The 20,085-nt window shown below is 34.0% G+C and overlaps 1 protein-coding gene across 1 annotated transcript in view; it reads left to right on the top strand.

The window, feature by feature from the left end:
* Positions 1-19,341, top strand: part of coro (protein coronin) — a 49,500-nt gene extending 30,159 nt beyond the window's left edge. Inside the window, exons 6-13 of the mRNA XM_088238456.1 lie at positions 1,436-1,543; positions 1,785-1,959; positions 4,366-4,429; positions 5,663-5,751; positions 7,321-7,461; positions 7,955-8,182; positions 9,509-9,706; positions 15,096-19,341. Of these exons, the coding sequence (XP_088094582.1) occupies positions 1,436-1,543; positions 1,785-1,959; positions 4,366-4,429; positions 5,663-5,751; positions 7,321-7,461; positions 7,955-8,182; positions 9,509-9,706; positions 15,096-15,167 (1,075 nt within the window). The 3' untranslated portion in view covers positions 15,168-19,341. The remainder of the gene's footprint in view (positions 1-1,435; positions 1,544-1,784; positions 1,960-4,365; positions 4,430-5,662; positions 5,752-7,320; positions 7,462-7,954; positions 8,183-9,508; positions 9,707-15,095) is intronic.
* Positions 19,342-20,085: the final 744 nt, after the last annotated feature.

Below are 20,085 nucleotides of genomic sequence, written 5' to 3'. Positions count from 1 at the left end.
TTATTTTAATTGGAAGCGGGAATATATATCGGAGTGCGATCTCTCAGTCTAATGCGTGGTCAAACTATGTATGATAGATAGATGCACAAATGTCGAGATTCGTGCATCATGTGAGGCTGAGACAAGCGTTATTGACAGAATACAGGCCCAGATGAATCTATAAACTTACCTAAACTCCAAACTCTCCAATCTCGCAGGAACATAGCTGACGCCTTTTTAACGTATAAAACTTTGAATAACAATCTACCACTAAACCTTTCCAAAATTCATTTGTTAATAGAACCTGCAAAATGTGTAATCAGAAATTAAATTGTATTGATATTAATAACATATCTTTAACTTCCTTTAAAAATGAAATTTCCAAAAAAAATTCAAGTTATGATGTTGCACCTTGAATCCGCAGCCTATATTATGCAGGTTATGTGCAGTTCTGTATGTAGGCACATTATAAATGTACACTGTATGGTCAACTATAGTTGTATTATATATTATAATGTGCAACTGTGTGACCAATATTAAAAAGTAGATATATTTTTAATAATATGTATTACTTTTACATTTTTAGTAATATTATAAGTTTTGCATGATTAGTTATTTTATGTTATGTATAATTTTGATGGGACAACATTTACAATAACAATATTATGTGGAAGCCTCTAATTGGACTTTATGATATGTATTTATAATATAATTGTATCTTATAAATTTATAAATATCTGTTGGCTTTCCAATGAAATAAAATAATAAAATTTAAAAAATCAAGAAAGAAGTGCTGCATTGGTTTGGACGTGTAGAGCGAATGGACGGCTTAAAGGATTTACGATGCGAATGTTGATGAATGCAGAAAACGAGGAAGACCGAGATAGACCATGGCATGACCGAATTCAATAAATACTTGAAGACATGCATGTCAAAAGTCGGTACAATCAGTGTGCGTGCATGAGAAGACGTATGAATGCAGAGGAAGCGAGGTCTGTATGCAAAGACAGATTGATGTGGCATTACAACCTTTCTGCCTACCCCTGCGGAGAAACTATGTGATGGTTTGTTTGTTGTACCTCAAGGTGCTGTACAATAAATGTCCCAACACGTTTTGCTGCTACGGAGTGCACAATTCTAGTTTCTCGTTTCCAAGTATGATTGAATTCAATAACAGATAGGAACCATATCACAGCACGCCTTGCAGCTAATATAAAATCACAATCGTCCATGCACTCTGTAGCTGCAAGGTGTGTTGGCATTGTACAGCGTCCTTGACAAAAATGGATCTACATAAATTATCAGACACATCAAAGACTTAAGAAATTTTTGGTTACATTTCGTGACTCCAAAAATCAGATGAAATGATTTGACACGTGTGTGTGTCATCAATCTATGGGCAATGTATTCAAAGCCTTAATTATGTCAATGTTAATGACTATTTTTCTATTTACAGGTTAATTGACCCCCGGACAGGCGTAGTAGAGGGAGATGCAATCTGCCACGAGGGAACCAAAGCTTCCAGAGCCATCTTTCTCCGGCACGGACTCGTCTTCACAACAGGGTAAGGCTTGCTTATTTTTGTGTAAAAGACATCTTACGGCCTGTAATATTTCTAGGGAGGAAATCCAACCTGTCTGCAACCATTTGGACACACTCAAAACATTGTTTTATTTATGTAATTATAAATTAAAGTGGAATAAATCAATATATATTATGATTAAAATGCAGTTCCACAAAGAAATGTCTGTAGAAAGATTGTTTGATTATTGGTTTACCGGGTCTTCTTTTTCTCTCGCCCCCAGTTTCAGCAAGATGTCAGAGCGGCAGTACTCGCTGCGGGCGCCCGACGCCCTGGACGAGCCCATCGTCATGGTGGAGCTGGACACCTCCAACGGGGTCATGTTCCCGCTGTACGACCCCGATACCAGCATGGTCTACCTTTGCGGGAAGGGCGACTCTGTTATACGCTACTTTGAGGTTGGTAATATAAATCTGCTGCTCTCCCTCTAACTTTTTCCCATCATCACACGCCTCCGAGAGACGCTATTGCCAGCCAGCACTCACGCATCTCTAAGTTCCGCCAAAAAACTGTCATCGATGGCCTTCTAGGCCAGCGCAAATATGAAGAAAAAGCAACTTGGGTGTATATGTATGCGTTCGTATATGTATGCATGGATGACTCAGAGTGTGCATTCAGTATTTCTGTACCTCAGAGGCAGACGGATGCAAATCCAAACTTCAAATGTTCGAAAGAAGCCCAAAGAATCTACTTTCGCTAAGTGATTTTTAATAATTTATAGCATTAATTTGTATTTTCAGTATCTCAATACATTAATTCTTTCATTATAAGACTTAAATTTCTTCAAAACCAATGGAAATTATCATAAACTGGATACGAAAATCGAAATCTCATTTCATCAAATTAAGTATAATGTACATGTTCACGAAAATGGCGCTAGTAAAATTGTGGAATTTGATTATTATTACTTATATATCATTAATATATATTTTTATTTATTACGGGTATTTTTATATCAGATTATCTTTGTTTTTAATACTTATTATGCAAGACTATGTTTTCTGAATAATAAAAAAAAAACCCTTTATATTAAAACTGGCTTTAACCTGTGGTCCCGCTCGCGTGTTTTTTTAATTTGATAGGTAATTAATTACTTTTGTCGTTTATCAATAAGAATTTTACTGATGGAATAATATATATTTTCAATATAGAAAGTTGCTTGTGTTGATTGCCGATCCGTTAGTCTATGGCGATGTAACATCATTATTCTGTTCACAAATCCAAAATCCTACTACAAAACCATAACAAAAAGCAAACTAAACTAACCATAGATAAAGCAAGTCAATTGCAATTGCAAATAAGTTTATTTCGGCATCCAACCTCACCTGTTGTTTTTCAAATAATTTGGTTCCCATTTTCTAATATAGAGTTATTTACAACTCGTTGAAAATGGCCCTCAAAATTAAATATTTACATAAGAACGCAAATATTTCTTGTTTTAAAAAACTAAAAAAAAAAAAAACTAATGTTCTTCATTGTTGATATACTTTTTTTTTCATTGATAAACCGGACATGGTAAATTGCTTCCATAAATAGAGGCTTAGTTGGTCATTCCGTTTTAAAAAGAATCCTTTCAAACGTATATGTAGAATAAAATACAGTTTTTATATACACACAAATAAAGTCAGGTTATAAAGAGTTAAAATAAGGAATAGGAATTAATATGAAAACAAAAATGACATTGAAACGACTAAAACCATCAACAATGACATGCAAAAACTATTAGAATGGACAAACAAAAACTTCTTAACACTAAATGCCAAGAAATGTAATATAATACATTTCGAAACACAAAAGAAGAACCATAACATGAACATAAAAATACACAACGAAACTCTTAAAGAACTAGAACATGTGACTTACCTAGGACTCACAATGGACAGACAATTAAAATGGACAAAACACATAGACGGACTCACTAAAGTAATGGCATCACTACATAGCCTCTTCTACAAAATTAAAGATTTTATACCAAGAAAGGAAAAAATTATGATGTACGAAGCCTATGTCAAAAGTAAATTGAGTTACATGATCGCCTTCTGGGGAACTGGCAACAAGACAGACATAACAAGAATACAAAGACAGAAAAATCAAATTCTTAAACTAACAACAACCTACCCTACCGGACCTCTACGACTGAACTGTACAAAAAAACACACCAGTTAGACATAAACTACTTGACTAAAATTGAGACCTTAAAAATTGTGCACAAAATAACACTGGGAAACATACAAGACGACGACATAATATTAGTCAAAAATGCTGACATACACAAATATAACACCAGAAAACAACAACACTATCATATTGAAAAAGCAAAGACAAACACAGGACAGTCAAAAATACTACATAATGGACTTAAACACTACAACGACCTTCCTTACTACTTGAAAACTTTTAATGGAGACAAATTTAAAATCAATCTGAAAAAGCACATGATGACTGAACTAACTAGACTAGACGAGACATAAAATGACTAGACAATATTATATTTCTAATGTAACTCTAACGGGTTTTTTAAAATTGTAAATAAATAATAAAAAAAAAGCTCAAACCAGGTCCACCTCCACACCTTCAAGACGCATGTTATAGAAGGCTGCTGCATCCGTTCTCAGAAAAACTGCTGCATTGCTATTTATTTTTTAAAAGTGATTTCAGTCGCAACTACTTCCTTTCAGCTTTGCTTCACCGTGCCTATCATTCTTCGTAGCTGCACTCCCAGGTCTTTTAAGAAGCTGTCATTTTGAATTGCATTCACTCTGAAGAGTATTGAAATTATATTGGATATGTTTATTGTATTCCAGATTACACCCGAGCCTCCGTTTGTTCATTACATCAACACTTTCCAAACAGTCGACCCACAGAGAGGTAACTATTATTGCAATATTCTCACATAACCTTAAACAGCATTGAAAAAACTCTTCGAAAACGTAGAATATAAATAAAATATTCTCTGTTCCATTGCAATATTGCGTATTGTATCTTTTTCAACTTATTTTTAAATGTACCTACACTTAAGATAATATTTAGTTTTATATAAATGATCTGTATAATATTCACCAGTCTGAAGATGCCCATTAGAGGGTGAAAGCGCTAATTGGTCAAAATAATTAAGTGGAAGTGTACCAAGTATTTTTTAAATTAATAACTTATATGTAAATATAAGTTATTACATCATTACAATGGAATTTCATCAAGAATTGTCAATAAATAATTTTAATGAAAAAAAATATATATTGTTTAATAATAACTATTCCAGGGCCTGTTTTATAAACAATCTATTCATAACGATAGCTGACGGTTGTGTGTTTTATAAACCAATTTTGTTGACACTTTTCTTGGCAATGCATCCTATAGGATACATATAATCCCATTTTTTCTTATGAACTTAAACACGAGTAAAACAGCATTTTGTCAAACCCCACAATTATGTCAAAATGTGATGCGGGCGTTTGTCTGATTTGTGTTCCACACGTAACCTCCGTGTCCATATTTTAAATTGGAAAGAAAACACCCTCAAAATTCAAATGTGTTTTAATAAAAAATTAAAATTCAAGCAGGCTTAAATTTACGCCTTTCAAGTTTTCAAGACACCCTCGCTCAACTTATTTTTACAATTTGAAAAAAATTCAAATCAGTGAAAAAGAAAGTCATAATAGTGAGCGGAGAATTGGAGAAATTATAAAATAATTCAAAACATCTTTCAGTGTTAAACACGGTAGGCTGCGGTGACGATTACGGATCGTAAAGCTAAATTTGTTGCAACGGAGAGGGAAAACATTTTCGAGAAGGGAATATGGAAGTCTAGGCATTTACAGGTCTTATGACCTGTCATTTATTTATTTATTTATTGTGGATAACTTATATAGCGCTATTTTCGTAATAAAATACCTCAAGGGCGCTTTACATGGTGATTCTGGTTTAAGTGGCCACTTCACACACCGTGTAACAATCAACATTCTGTCTATGTTTAAACATCCATCTGTAAAAGTCAACGGACGGATTTTCTATTCTCAAATAATGCTAAAAAATGTGGCAAACGTATAAAGTGTTTTATGTTGTTTTTCATATATTTTTAATTTGGTATTTTTGTTTGCACAGGTATTGGAATGATGCCAAAGAGAGGTGTAGACGTACAAACATGTGAAATCACCAAATTCTACCGGCTCAACAACTCGGGATTATGTCAGGTTTGTGATATATCTTTTTGAAAATTATTACATGATTCTAGCACTGCTAGAAAATTCTGCCCTTCGGGTCCTAGTTAATTGGCCCTCTGGGCCTCAGCTGAAAAATCATTTGTAGTTTCATCGTTCTGCCTAATATTTCTGCATCGCAATCCTTGGGAGCGTAGATTTAAAATACACAACTTTATCCCCTCTGCATAGGTGTAAAATGATCACTTAAACCAGCCAATTACAGGTCTGGTAAATCTGTGTCCACGGGATTCTCGGCATTCTTCGGTCAAGCTGCATTTAAAAAGCCTCTAATTGGTTCACCTTGAAAGTCCATGTTTCAACCCTGTATGGACCTCACAAAGCGCTTGACCATCCTCTGTCTCAGTTGTAAATAAAGGCTCACTACATAATAATTATTTCATTCCGTTGAATGCCGATCGTGCTATCTTTATACTGCATCTAATTTCCCCACCTGGGTCCAGAGCAGAAGTGAGTTGCTTGCCGAGGTATTTAAAGTTAGTCACTCTCTCGATTGTTCGACCATTCAGTCTCAATACACCGCCGGTTTCGGCTAAACACCATCATCTTTGTTTCAGCTATATTGATGTTCAAGCCCAGTACTCTACCAGCTTCATAAATTTAATAAGGAGTTTCTGACACATGCATTGTCAGCTAAGATAACGGTATCATCAGCATATCTGATGATATCGATAATTTAGCCATTAATACTTATTCCATTATTGACATCAGAGAGAGCATTATTTAGATTAAATATTATTACTACTAGGCTATTCTATTCAGATGAAATACTAAGAGTGATAAATTGATGTATTTATTAAAAGTATTTACTCCGCATTTTCTCTCAAATTAAAGGGTAGTCACATTGAATAGGTGGACAGGTTTAAGTAACTCGGCAGCATTCTAACAGAGACCCAGATTTAGAAATTAAATGCAGAATTGAGCCAGCAAGAGCTGCTTTTAACGAAATAAAATCCCTCTTCTGCAATGATAATCTAAACTTTTAAAAAAGGCAAAGATTGCTAAAGTGTTATGTGTGGTCTGTATTGTTGTATGGCTGTGAGACTTTGAAGGTGAACACTATGAACAAGCTGAAGGCTTTTGAGATGTGGTTGCATCGCAGAATGCTTAAGATATCTTGGACAGACCTGATAACGTACTCAGAAGTCTTAAGTCGAGCTAGAACGAACGGAGAACTCTTAACCACCATAAAAATTTGTACAATTTCATATCTGGGGCATATAATGCGTGGAGAAGAGTACCACTTGCTACATTTAATTTTGAGGGGCAAGATTGAGGGTCACCGACAGGCTAGAAGAAGACAGATGTCCTGACTGCGTAATATACAAGACTGGACTGTGGAGCAGATTTTCCGGGCAGCACAGGACAGAGAGACTTTTGCCAGAGTGATTGCCAACGTTGGGGATTCCTGACAGGGTACTAAAAGAAGAAGATTAGTCTAAAAAATAAATGTGTTTATAATATTTCTTTTGGCACCAACAAACAATTCTAATGAAGTTATATGTAGTATGTTTTTATCGGCTGTTTAATTTGGTGTTGCAGGTTATATCGATGACCGTCCCCCGCAGATCAGAACTCTTCCAGGAAGACCTTTACCCGGACACCCTCAGCGACGTGCCGCCCCTCTCCGCCGAGGAGTGGATGGGCGGACAAGATGCCGATCCCCTCACCATCTCGCTTAAGGTACCACAAAATATCTAATTATCACCAACATTGCTTCAGATGTATACCGACAATCAGACCATGGGTACCCTCTCACACTCGAAGTAGACAGGAGCTCTGACCTACGCTCCAATCTCGCAGATAAGCAATATTTCTACTGTGTAGCGGATTGACACACAAAAAGGACACTAACTCTCAATAACAAAATTGATTAACAAATCCATTGCAACGCTCTGGACTTTTTACTTGGGGTAGCCACAAAATGTAAAACAGTCATCCAGGATATCACACATAACTGTATTCTTTCTCCCTTGTAACCACCCTGCTGGAATGAAAGTTTTCCTTGGGATCGAGGTGGAATTGGAGACGAATTAAAGAGCAAATTGGTGTTGGGAAAATTGATACATCTCAAAGCAGTCAAAGTAATTATCTAGTATCTTATAAGTTTTTATCAAGTCCCCTCTCTTCCGTCGTTCTTTCAACGATGCAAATCTCTTAATCCGTCTGTCATCAGGAGCGCTGCCTGCTGGTGCAGGGTGGGTACGTCACGGGCGGCGGAGTGGCGCAGCAGCTGGTGGTGAAGCGCAAGCCCAACGCTCTGGCCGAGCGTCGCACGGGTCGCGGGGACTCCGCCGCCACCCCAGCCGCGCCTGCGTCTACCCCGTATGCCGTCACCAAAGCCCGCGGGGCCTCTCCGCCAGAGGACGAGCCCTCGAGGCCGGCCAGCTCGCCATCCATCTCAGTAAGTACTTTTTTTTTTTCAACAAACACTGGCATCTCTTTTTACACGGGTTTACGTCCGTATAGTATTGGTAAAAAAAAGTGCACTAAAAAATGAACAATGCTGGATAACGAAAAGGCGGACTGTAAATGAAAATCGAATTTCATTCAGTTCTGTTATCGGGAAATATTTGAGAAAGGATAGGAACATGGAATGGATTTAATATGGTCTGAATGTTCTTCAATTTCTGGCACTGGATGACAAAATGAACTATAAAATGAGACAATGTTTTCCACGACGCGCGACGATTCCAACCACTTTTTTCTAACCTCCTTGTACAAAAATTGATTTGGGATTAAAAAAAATAATTTTTACTATTATTTATTGTGACATGTAAACATTTTTAAACTTTCTGCATCGTAATTTATTGATGTAAAGATTTTATTCTTCCTAAACATGCGTCAACTGCGTATCATAATTGAGTAAAATGTAAAAATTAGATACTTAAACAATAAGGTCAATTATATTGCATTTGAATTTAGTTTGAGATAATAATTTACCCTTTTTTATCTTGATTTTATACTCCATTTTATGCAAACACGGCGACACATGGCTTGGTGTCTTTTGACAGATCAAATGATTCCCGAATTTTTTTTAACATAAAACCGGGGTTATGAAAAACATAAAATGTTAATTGGGGGGAATATTTGAATGAAAATAGGGAAAAAAGCGGGAAAACGCAAAAATGAGGTTTTTTTGTACTTTAAAAAATCTCAACAAATTATTCACTATCACTATTATATATTACGAATAATATAACTTCAATATACAATTTCAACATTTGTATGAAGTGTGTGATTGCCTTCTGTTACATAGAACTAATCACATTACTGGCTAAATTTCATACAGTAACTTTTTTTAAGTATTAAATTTGAGTTTACTACATAAACAACATGTTGGCCTCGTGACACCACAACATTACACAATGATCAGCGCGTTTGTTTACCATGCAAGAGGTCTCGGGTTCAATTCCCGACATGGTTGAAATATTTATTTAAAAGGGTGTTATCACACTAGAACATTTCATAGTCTCTGGACTGGTACCTGGAGTGTAAGACTGATCACCTTATCTTCATGTAACTAAATTGATCGAGATATGCTGCGATTGGCGTACCATTCCAGTGCCCTATGCACCATTAGGTGCGGAATGATGATTAATTTTTTTTTTTAATTGTTTAATTTTTGGACTGTGTTATTTTGAAACTATGTATAAAAGTGCAAAATGAGGTTGCTGTGCATATAAATAAATTATAATGCAAACAATCAAAACTGGTTTTCCATTCGCAGGAGAAGCAACTCCAGGAGTTCACGGAAGAGATCCGGCGGCTAAAGGCCATGATCGTCAAGCACGAGAACCGCATCCGCGCGCTGGAAGCCGGCGCCAAGTCCGCGCCCACCCCTCCCCCGCAGGCCGCCCCCTCGCCCACCCTGCACCACGAGCCCGACAGGAACAACACAGACTCCCCCCGGCTGGCGCCCGACGAGGTCTGAACAAGTACCCAATGTCTTATTCTAATACTGGCCACTTGTTGTCTATCGCTACTTTTTCGTTCACGGAAACGACTGGAGACACGCTGGCAACATCTCGTTTTGGCTGGCCGTTTAATTTATCTCTCAATCGCCTCATGAACACTCGACACCTAAGTTTAATTTTTTGTAAATTAGAACTATCTACATTTTGTTTTTGTTATGTTTTTCTTTCACTCGTTTTTTTAAACTTCATATATCGTCACCTTAATTTGAATACAATATTAGTAATTTTTTTCTGTATTTGAGATTATGATTGTACAAAATAGCATCTATCTCTATGATTTGAGCAAAGAAATTGTTAATAGAAAAGAAAAAACACACTTTGAATGTAAGTTAAAGTAGGTGGTCAGAAGTACAGTAGTTTACATTTGTTTGGACAAACACTTAAAAATTATTAAGTATAACCTTAATAATGAAATATTTGGTTTAAAAAACTACTAAAGTTTCATGTCCGCCTGGTGGCGTAGTGGTCAGCGCGTTTGCCCATCACGCAAGAGGTCTCGGGTTCGATTCCCACCATGGTTGCCATGAAATTTTAATTTAAAAAGGGTGTTTTTATACTAGAATATTTCATAGTTTCTGGCTTGGCACCTGAAGCCTAAGACTGGTCGTCTTACCTTCACATAACAAAAATCATCAAGATACGCTGCTATTGGTGTACAAATGCAGTGCCCTATGCACTGTGATAAAAGTTTCATACAAAATTATTGATTTATGAATTTTTCTACCGTCTCCTGTAAAGTTATAGTTTAGTGGCTTACGTTGTATTCTAATTAAGTCGACGGTATAGCAAAAACAACAAATTTGTATGTTTTTTGTAATTTTTAATTCTATAATTATTCGAACCTGAATTTCATTTTTTTCTCGAAGCCATGATTCTAATTCAAATCCACACAATATTAACTTAACTCATTTATTATACGCCTTTTAAAATTATTTATTGATCTCTCTTTGAATAGGTGTCATTCATTAAGCTTTATTTTTAAATATATTTATGGCTCATCGCTACCGAGTAGGTGCTATTTAAAAAATATGTATATTCAAATCCTACGGAATGTTCTCTGGGAAGGTAGCATTTCCACGAATAACAAAAATGGCTTTGCGTACAATTTTGATTCTTATTTCTATGTGTCTAGTACTGAATATAATTTATTTTTCTGTAAGAAAAATACTTTTCCCTTTTATGGGAGTTTTAAATGAAACTGCTCCTTTATTGGGATACGTACTATAAGAAAAAATATAAATGTTATTCTTTTTTTAATTTTCTGCTTATCTTCGACTTACCTACAGTACCTAATCTAATAAAACTATTATGTAATAAATTATAATTAAATTAAATAAAAATGACGCCATGAAAAGGTGCAAGTGTACTGTCTCCTGTTTTGAGTCAGTTTCCAGTATTATAAAGGTTAAGGTACCGGTGTGAAAGATTTGTTTTTATACTTACAAAATATTCATGTTTTTTACGACCTGGCGACACAGTTATTCCGTATGCAACATTATTTTTCAATTGCAATATTTGCACGCGGAATAAAAAGGCCGTCTGAATATTGAATTAAAATATAATCTCGTCGCATTATGCGCGGGCCTTTAAAAATATATTTAAATAATATAAAACAAAATGTAGTTTTTTTTTGTATGGAATGTATTTATATATTATATGTAATGTGAATTTGTGACAAATGCTTTTTACTGTAAACTTTTTAGTTTTTAAGTTTAGCTTCGTGTAAAAAAATGGCTTGTTGCGCTGTTTTGTTTTTTTATTTTTTATTGTAATAAAGTGTTCTGTGTTTTTATAATTATATTTTATACTGTCGTATTATAGTATAGTGTATGCTACTAATAAAAATTGTAAGAAAATCTCGTTAAATCGATTCTGTTACGATGGCCACAAACCTCTGTGTAATAATTCCCTGGAGACGCCCTTTAGAGAAATAAAAGAAACACGTAATGGACGGTTTCGGTTTGCGCTCGAAATTCTCAACCTGAGTACCTACGGCCTGTTGTATTTCTATAAACTGTAGCTAACTTCGTGGTCGATAATTATAGAATGGCTTTAGTTGAAATGGGCGACCACTCTTAGCCAGTGGCGTATTATTACTCTAAGCTACAATCGTATTTAATTATTAACTCTTCATGTGCAAGCATCGTAAATCATGGTCACTTTCAATTTAGACTCTTACTGTGCACGCATATCATACAAAATATAAATGAGTTTGCTTTGAGATGAATGCGTAGTATTTTTTCTGTCCACAACCTGTTTGATTTAATTGAAAATTCAGCTAATTACTAACCCTTTGTCTTCTTCTTTTTCTCTCCGTCGACTTTCGCCTTCTATACAAAAACCTCATCACTGCGACCTTTACGGACTTGGTCCCCATTCCCGAGTCCCGGACTCGCCTTCCAACCCCAGATCTTTAAAGTTCCGGGCTATTAAGTAATAGGCAAACACTCATTTTTCAACATCCTCAGGTTTAACCAGTCCCCCGATGATGCGGCTTCTTTTGTGATATTGTGGAGGGCATCACCACATTTGTATGGATGTGAATTGATTTGAGGTTAAATGAGAAAGATACATTACAATTGAAATTATTTATTGAGTAGAGACACACGAGTTACATCCTTACAATTTTGTACAGACGGAATTTACAATAGCAAACACTGGCGAGGAGCTGGTGGACGGGCGACACGAAATGCCAAGATGAAATGTGCATGTTCTTCCGATGCACGACGTTTAACAACTTGTCCGAGCTGACGTTGCATCGGATTACGCGTTGCGGGCCAAAGCGGTGTTCGGCTCTGCCAACGCCACGGCTGTTGGTGATGCCCTCCACAATATAAAGCATCACACGCACATAATGCGTAAAGGTGTTTTATCATCTGCACAGCAGAACCTACTTCCAGAAGATTCCGAAAGATTCATCCTGGCAAGGTGTTTGTTTATTCTAGAGGCAATCGTAGTGACCATTTAGAATCGGATATGTATCTATCAAGTCCGCCCTCTTCCAATAAATCTAGATTTTAATAATAAAATTAAGAACTGTATTCGAATTAACGAGATTATTCTTTACTGCTGTACAATACAGAAGATAAATATTTGTACATCCTCCTTGTGTTAGTTAAACCTTGTAAGATATAGTTCTGTCAATGTCTTGATGCTTAGATTATAAAAATAATATGTAACACAATATTGTGGCTTTGCATGTCGAAGAAATCTACGAGACAATTACAGCATTATGACAAGAAATCACCTCATCATCAAATATATTCACAATGATAATACTCTTTACTTTTATAGCACATAATGATACACAGGTCACTGGTCTGTATACAAAGAAAACAGGCTGCAAACTAACGAATGTTTCACAATAGACTAGTAAGAATGGCCACAAATAGAAATATTTGAGTTATTTATAATAACGCAAATATTTATTCTATTTTAAAATGAATTAATTAAGTATTTATTCAAATATCATCATTATTTCATGTCCGCTCCTTAGTTGGAGCATATGGTGTCCACGAAGATCCATCTCTGTCAGCTGTCAGCTCCTGTGCATCCTCCCAAGTCAGGTTCGCACCTCGTAGTTCTGACATGAACTGCCGACAAACAGTCAGCAGTGTACGTCCAGGACGTCGAGAACCCGATACCTTGTAAAGTAGGCAAGCGTGCTTAAGGCTCTCAGGAGGCATTCGCAGTAGCCAACCGTATCGCCTCCGGTTGATGACAGTTGTCACTGGAGTTTGTAATTACTTCATTCCTCACAAAGTCAAACCACCGCACACCCGAGACTCTTCTGAGACCCCTATTCTCAAAACTCGGTATTTTGCTGTTTTGGGCCCTAGTGAGGTGCCACGATTTGCATCCGTAGAGGAGATTAGGTGTTATGCAGGCGTTATATAGGCGGCATTTGGTTTTCACTGAGTGAATATCCGATCTTCAGACTGCCTTCATACTGTTGCATGTGGCGCCTGCTATTCCTAGCCGCTCTCCCAATTCGTTTTGAAAGCTGCCATTCAAATGTACGTGGAATTTTTAATTTTTAGTCCCGTACTTACTAAAATTAACCCTTAAAACATCTTTGGAGTGAATGATAAAGTTCAGTGGTTTTTTTTATTAATTTTTATTTGTTAATCGACTACTAAACTAAGCCAAATATGTATCGTGGTATCTCAGTCAGTTTTGCCGATCGGTCCGTTGACGGTAAGTAAACCGAAAATCTTCCACAACTCTCTTATCATTGGTTGGTTCATATGAACTAGTGACTTCATTCAAAGTAGTTAGTTTTTATTGGAAATATTTTTTAATATTTTATTCATACGTTTTCAAGAAACTTTGCCGTATAATTTAATGCTCTAATTTTTACAGTGCGTAAAAAATCATTTTTGTATCCAATTTCCCGTAGGGCTGAAGTTCCTCCATAGTCTTGTAAAAAATGTGGTAACATTCTTATTTTTTTACAATAAAATGATACTATCACTACCATCTATTGGAGAAAAAATAAACCTTTCTTATAAACAAATAAAAAAATACAAAACAGATTTCTTTTTAAAACGAAACAAAATAAATACAATTTTCTGTCATTCAGTATTTGAAAAATGTCGCATAATCTTTTTGTCGATGAAATAAGATAGAAGTTACTCTTTTTAGCCATGAGATTGTACTAGTGTACCCAGGGTTGGTATTCCAAATGCTCGTAGCCGTATTATCTCGTGTATTCATATAGAAAGTACTCGAGAAAAACTGTTTTCTAGTGCCACGAGAGTGGTTCAGAATAGCTCCCCTAGACCAGTAAAATAATATTTTTTTTAATACATCCTTTGGTAAATAAATTTTCTTTGTTTTTTATATTTTTAAATCAATATTTTTTTATATTCAGCTAGTGTGTATATTCATGTGATGTATCAGGGTGGTAGTTAAATTATTTTACATAACCAGGTAAGGCTTTTGCGTTTCTTGCTCAGAAATGTTTGTAATTGTCTTCCGGGATAAGTAATATCGTAATTTTAGTAAGTTATATTAGTTTTAATTCTAGTGTACAGAACTTTTGTGTGAAAACTCCGCTTTTGTTGATGTTTTTACTTTAACCAACCAGTTTTTTTAGTTTTATGACAAAACTGATCATTGAAGCAATTATTAATTACAAATCAAACAAATATTGCTAAGGAGTTTGATAAGAACACAAAGGATATTGAATTTTTTAAACAGTTGTATTTCAGCAGTATATATTTCAAATTTGACATTTTCATTTTTGTTTGTCTATGCCTTAATGCAAAATATTATCAAGATATTGTATTTAATGAAATTCGTGTGTTAAAGTAGCTTGAAGTTATTTCTTTCAAACAGATGACGAGCAATTGCGTTCCAAAGGAAGAATTTGGTGCCTTTTTCAATTCAACGCTGCAAAATGCCGATTAATAACACCATCCATCTTTTTTATACCATAGATAATTCTAAGTTTACATTAATTCTTTATAGAAATCGTTGAACATTGTTAAATATTTATTAAACATCAAGAGTGCAATACATGTTTTAAAAATCTCTTCAAAAATGTATGTACATAATTTTAAAATACCTTGTCAATGTTTTTATATTGAACTTTTTCAGTGCTTGTAGATGCATGTTTTCAATTAAGACTTTTTAAATTGACAACTCTTTGAATTTTTAAAGTGACAATCAAGAAAAAATTCTATCAAAACGTAAAAGGAGTGAATGTTTTAAAAATATTATTTTCTTAGGTTGTCATAATGTTTGTTTATGAATATGCGGCAACATTTATGGTAGTTCTTTATTCAAAAATAAATTCTATTTTGTCAGATTTGTGATTTTAACTCATTTTTCCTTGGCAAATAAATGTATCAGTAAAATCCCAAACAGATGTAAAGTCATTGATATATTAATACACATAGACATACCCTGAGCCATCAAAAATGAAGACACTTGACTCATGCCCGACTCGTATTAAGTCGTTCTTCGACCCGCCAGCCAGGTGTGACGTTTGGAATCGAAACCAAAACGCCTGCTTGTGTCATGAAAGCGTTTAAAAATCTTTCAGATACACTGTAAAAAGGATTGTGTTACTTTTCATTGTTTAATATTTGTTCATGAGTGATCAACAAAGCTTAAAGCAATTACTATTCAAATACAAATATTATTTTTTGTAAATGTCACTACGCTTAGCGGTGTAATTGCGAAGATCTTCTTACTTACAGGGCTCCACTGATAATAATATGTTTTTAAAGTATAATAAATATGAGTTAATTGCAGAGTTTTTTGCATTCCCCAAAATGCAGTGAAAATAAGTAAATGGGTTGAAATTATAAGGAATTTAGGCGGCCTCCGTGGTGTAGTGGTCAAGACGCTTGACTGACTCACGGAAGATTCCGAGTTCGACTCCCGGTAAGAACACAAAAAATTCAATGTGATTTTTTTCAAGCCTGGGTGTTTTGTGATGTAATTCACCACTGTGATTGGGGCCTCCTGGCCTGTTGTGGTGCAAAAATAAAATAAATAAATTTAACCCTTTATAGGGTAAATTAATTATTTTAGAATTTCAATTTCAAATGTTATATTTTAAAATACCTATTGCCCATGTAAAATATATTCGATTAAAAAAATGAATAATATTTTTTAAATTTTCAGAAAAACTAATTTTTTCATCGGTCAATATTTTGACCAATGATTGTTTGGAGTCATGTTAGAAAATAAATTTATAAAATAAAAATACTCAGATATTCTGTAAAAATATTATTATAGAATATGAACAGTTACAAATACAAGCATAACTATCAGTAATTACATTTTTACAACCGTTTTGACAACGGCATAAACACATGGATTTCTAGGTAACCGCGCTAACTTCATGCGGTTCGAACAATAACTTAATCGACAACCGTTCTGGACAACGCATTGAAGTAATATAGTTGAAATTTCTATGGGCGATATTGGAAATATGACCCTTAAAGCGACTGGTTAATATACTAACCAATTTCGGCCTTTGCCCTATAAAGGGATAAGGATAGAATCTGATTGTAATCCATCAAAAACTAATTTCAATTTATTTATTTTATAAACGTTTATGTACATTACAAAAAAGTTCAATGCATACGTAAAACGAAAAAATTAATACTCAAATTTAAATATACAAAAATGGTAAAATAAAAATACCCAGCAATTATAGAGAAAGAATGCTATCCTCTCTGAACTTTTTTTCACTAATATGAAAGATGTCAATATCCAAAGAGATGTGGTTGAGTAAAGACATTGCTCTTCGTGTTCATTATTCGTGTTCATTGTTCAATGTTCATTGTTACATTAAAATGCAAACTCCTGGTATAAATAAACAAACTCAGTAACCATGGGTACGTTTTCGTGTCACTACTTTTAAATATATTTTACTCTATAGGGTGTGCATGTGTATTAATATGACAATGTGTAAAGTTTTATCCAGAGATCAATGTTGATTCAGAAGTTAAAAATGTGTGAATATGTAAATTTAACAACGCATTACACGCATCAATACAGCTGTCACTTGTCAAATTTCTGCCTGGTGTCACGTTTGATCACGATGATAGCTATTATCCACTAATTTATATTCTATTTTCTTCGCGCTAGTAAAATGTCTATTTAATTATATGTCATCGCCCAAAATCATTCAAATAAATTGTTTTCATTTGAAAGTTACAAACGTCATCTAGAGATTGTCACATTGGACCTCAGTGTATCTGCAAATATCAGTTATTTTTAAGTTTGTATTTTTGTAACGCTTATGTTGTTGGTTTGTGATCCAGTAACATAGTACGTTAAGTTATTAAAACTAGTGCCTAACTGACACAAGCTTATATTTGCCATTATAATGCCTCCGAGTAAATATCTAGCTCCGTATATAATTGTGAATAATCGGTTTACTGTACTTTGCATGCATTGTTTTTCAAGATTTTTTACAAATCTAAGTTTTTATACGTGTACTTGAAGAGATAATTATTTGTGTATCCAACTGGCTCACGTACGCCGAGACGTGTTCTTTTAAAATGTTTTTGTTGTTTTAAGAAGCATGTGTCGCGCTGAAAATTTCGGTCATAAAAACTTTTATCATAATTTTTATAGAACGCTCTCTATGTAAAAAATGAATTTAAAACAAAGTATAAAGTGTGTGCCTTATAAGATATAAATCATAAGTGATAAATAATTTATAAAAACTTTGTATGTAATATTGATCCAAGATGAAATATGTTTTTAAATTTTATTAAATAGAAAAAAAGGAAAATGTTTTAAATATAAGAATCTTTGACGATTTTTTTTGCAATTTCTAGACAGGTGCTCATTATTCTATACATTTTAGTTTTCATTTATATATAAATATATTTTGTAAATAAATTTATGTAAAATACTTGAGTAGAATAAACACAATTGCGAGTCTAACGCAACATAAAAAATATTTCACTTTATATTTTGTCAATAATAATAGCGCTGGAGCTTCGAAAATAATGGGCTTATCTGATTTTATTGTGTGGTTGGCGGATAATTATGTTATTGAAAGATTATATATTGCAATTAGGCTTTTAAACCATTTGCAAATCTTTAAAATACTTCAATCGATTTCTGAAATTTGATGTAAACTGGTAATCAGATTATATACTATAATTTCTAAATTATGTAATTTATTTATTGACATTGTTAGTTTAAAGGTAAAACTGACCTTGTGACATTAGTTAAAAATGTATTTCATATTGTGAAATGCGAAAATTCTGCATGAGAAATAATAGTTTTGTTGAAGAAAAGATTATATTTTTTAGTAAATACATTTTAAAAATTAGGACGAAAACATAGTTTTCTAGTGAAAAAGCCCCATTTGTGGTACAAAATTAATTTTACCTTTAAACCGACGATATTTTAATCAATTGTGGTCCCGCGGTAGTGTTGCAGACTCTGGATCACAGGTCCGAGGTTCGAACCCCGCTCTTTCTCAACTTGATTCCCACTTTTTTACAATTAGTTGAAAACCCCAAAATTAAAAATATTTCTTTAAATCAAAAAGAACTAAAATCATATTAAATCATTGTTAAAATATATGTAAAACAAGTCTATTGTAAAACAGGCCAAAATGCCATTTTTTAAGTGAGCTATTCGATTGTAATAAATTATATCGCACATGGTAAAATTTCTATGAAAATGCCTTAAAATGAGAAAAAAAAATATACTGTCAAATTGTTTATTAACCCTTTCAAAACGATCATAGACTAAAAAGTCTTCTCTTGTCAAATTCTTATTATTATGTGTTTTGGATAGTTTTACAATAGATGACAAAACATTAATTTATTAAATTTAGAGTTTTTTGCTAACCACACGCAACTGTGTATTTATATCTTACGTAAATCAGATTTTATCGATTTCATACATTTTAAATGTAAAAAAAGAGCAATAAATTGATGAAATAAGTTCTGTAATGGAAGCGAGCAATGTTAAGATATAATATGTAGGAGGATGTCGCTCATTTAGTGTGCCTTAATATTTTTTATTGAACTGAATGAATATATTTGTTATGTGTTAAAATTATTTCTATAATAAACAATAAGCAATGCTTTGTTTTAACCTTTGTTGTTTCATTTCCCTTCCCACTGTTTTAATGATAAAAATATATATTATATCCAGACATTCGTGGACAAGTCCTGGATTTCACTCAATATTTATATGACAACAAAGGTTTTTATTTTATTTTTTTATAGCACAATCCAAAACATAAATATCTTGGGCTGTTGATGAGAACTTCATATGGGACACTCAAAGTTGATGTATTCCTCTTAAGACAGTTAGAAACATAACGAGAAGAAAGTATTCTATGCACCTTTGCCAATCACATTTAGAATATGGACTGATAGGGTGGAATCCACTGCAGCTACACATATTAAAGGAATAATTCAAGCACAAAAATGCATTACAAAAGTTATTCTTAACATTCCGATGGTTGCACTGGATCTGACAGATCCATTCATGTGCTCAGTATTCGGATTGATTTAACATTTTTTCTTTAGTCATAACGTATAACCAAAGTAATATTTTTTTGAAATCTTTAATGTTCAAATATGTCTAATAAAAGTATGTAAAAGTAGCATTTTGTTATTATTGTTATTTACACAGTTTAATTTAGAAAAAACACTAAAATTTCCGTGTATAGATCTGACAGATCCAGTGACTGTTCACGTGACTTTTAGGGCGCGCCCATCAGAGTGTTAAGGTACCAATAAGAACTATTTATCTATACATTTTTTTAAAGCCTTTGATGTGTCCCGAAATACGCACAATATCAAATCAGCTATCCTATTCATCGAATGGCCAT

The sequence above is a fragment of the Micrasema longulum genome, unplaced genomic scaffold (assembly GCF_059751315.1).
Source record: "Micrasema longulum isolate JH-2025_06_02 unplaced genomic scaffold, ASM5975131v1 h1tg001904l, whole genome shotgun sequence".
Classification (NCBI taxonomy): Eukaryota; Metazoa; Arthropoda; class Insecta; order Trichoptera; family Brachycentridae; genus Micrasema; species Micrasema longulum.
Note: the sequence above shows the minus strand (reverse complement) of the source record. Positions and strands in the feature narration are given on the sequence as shown.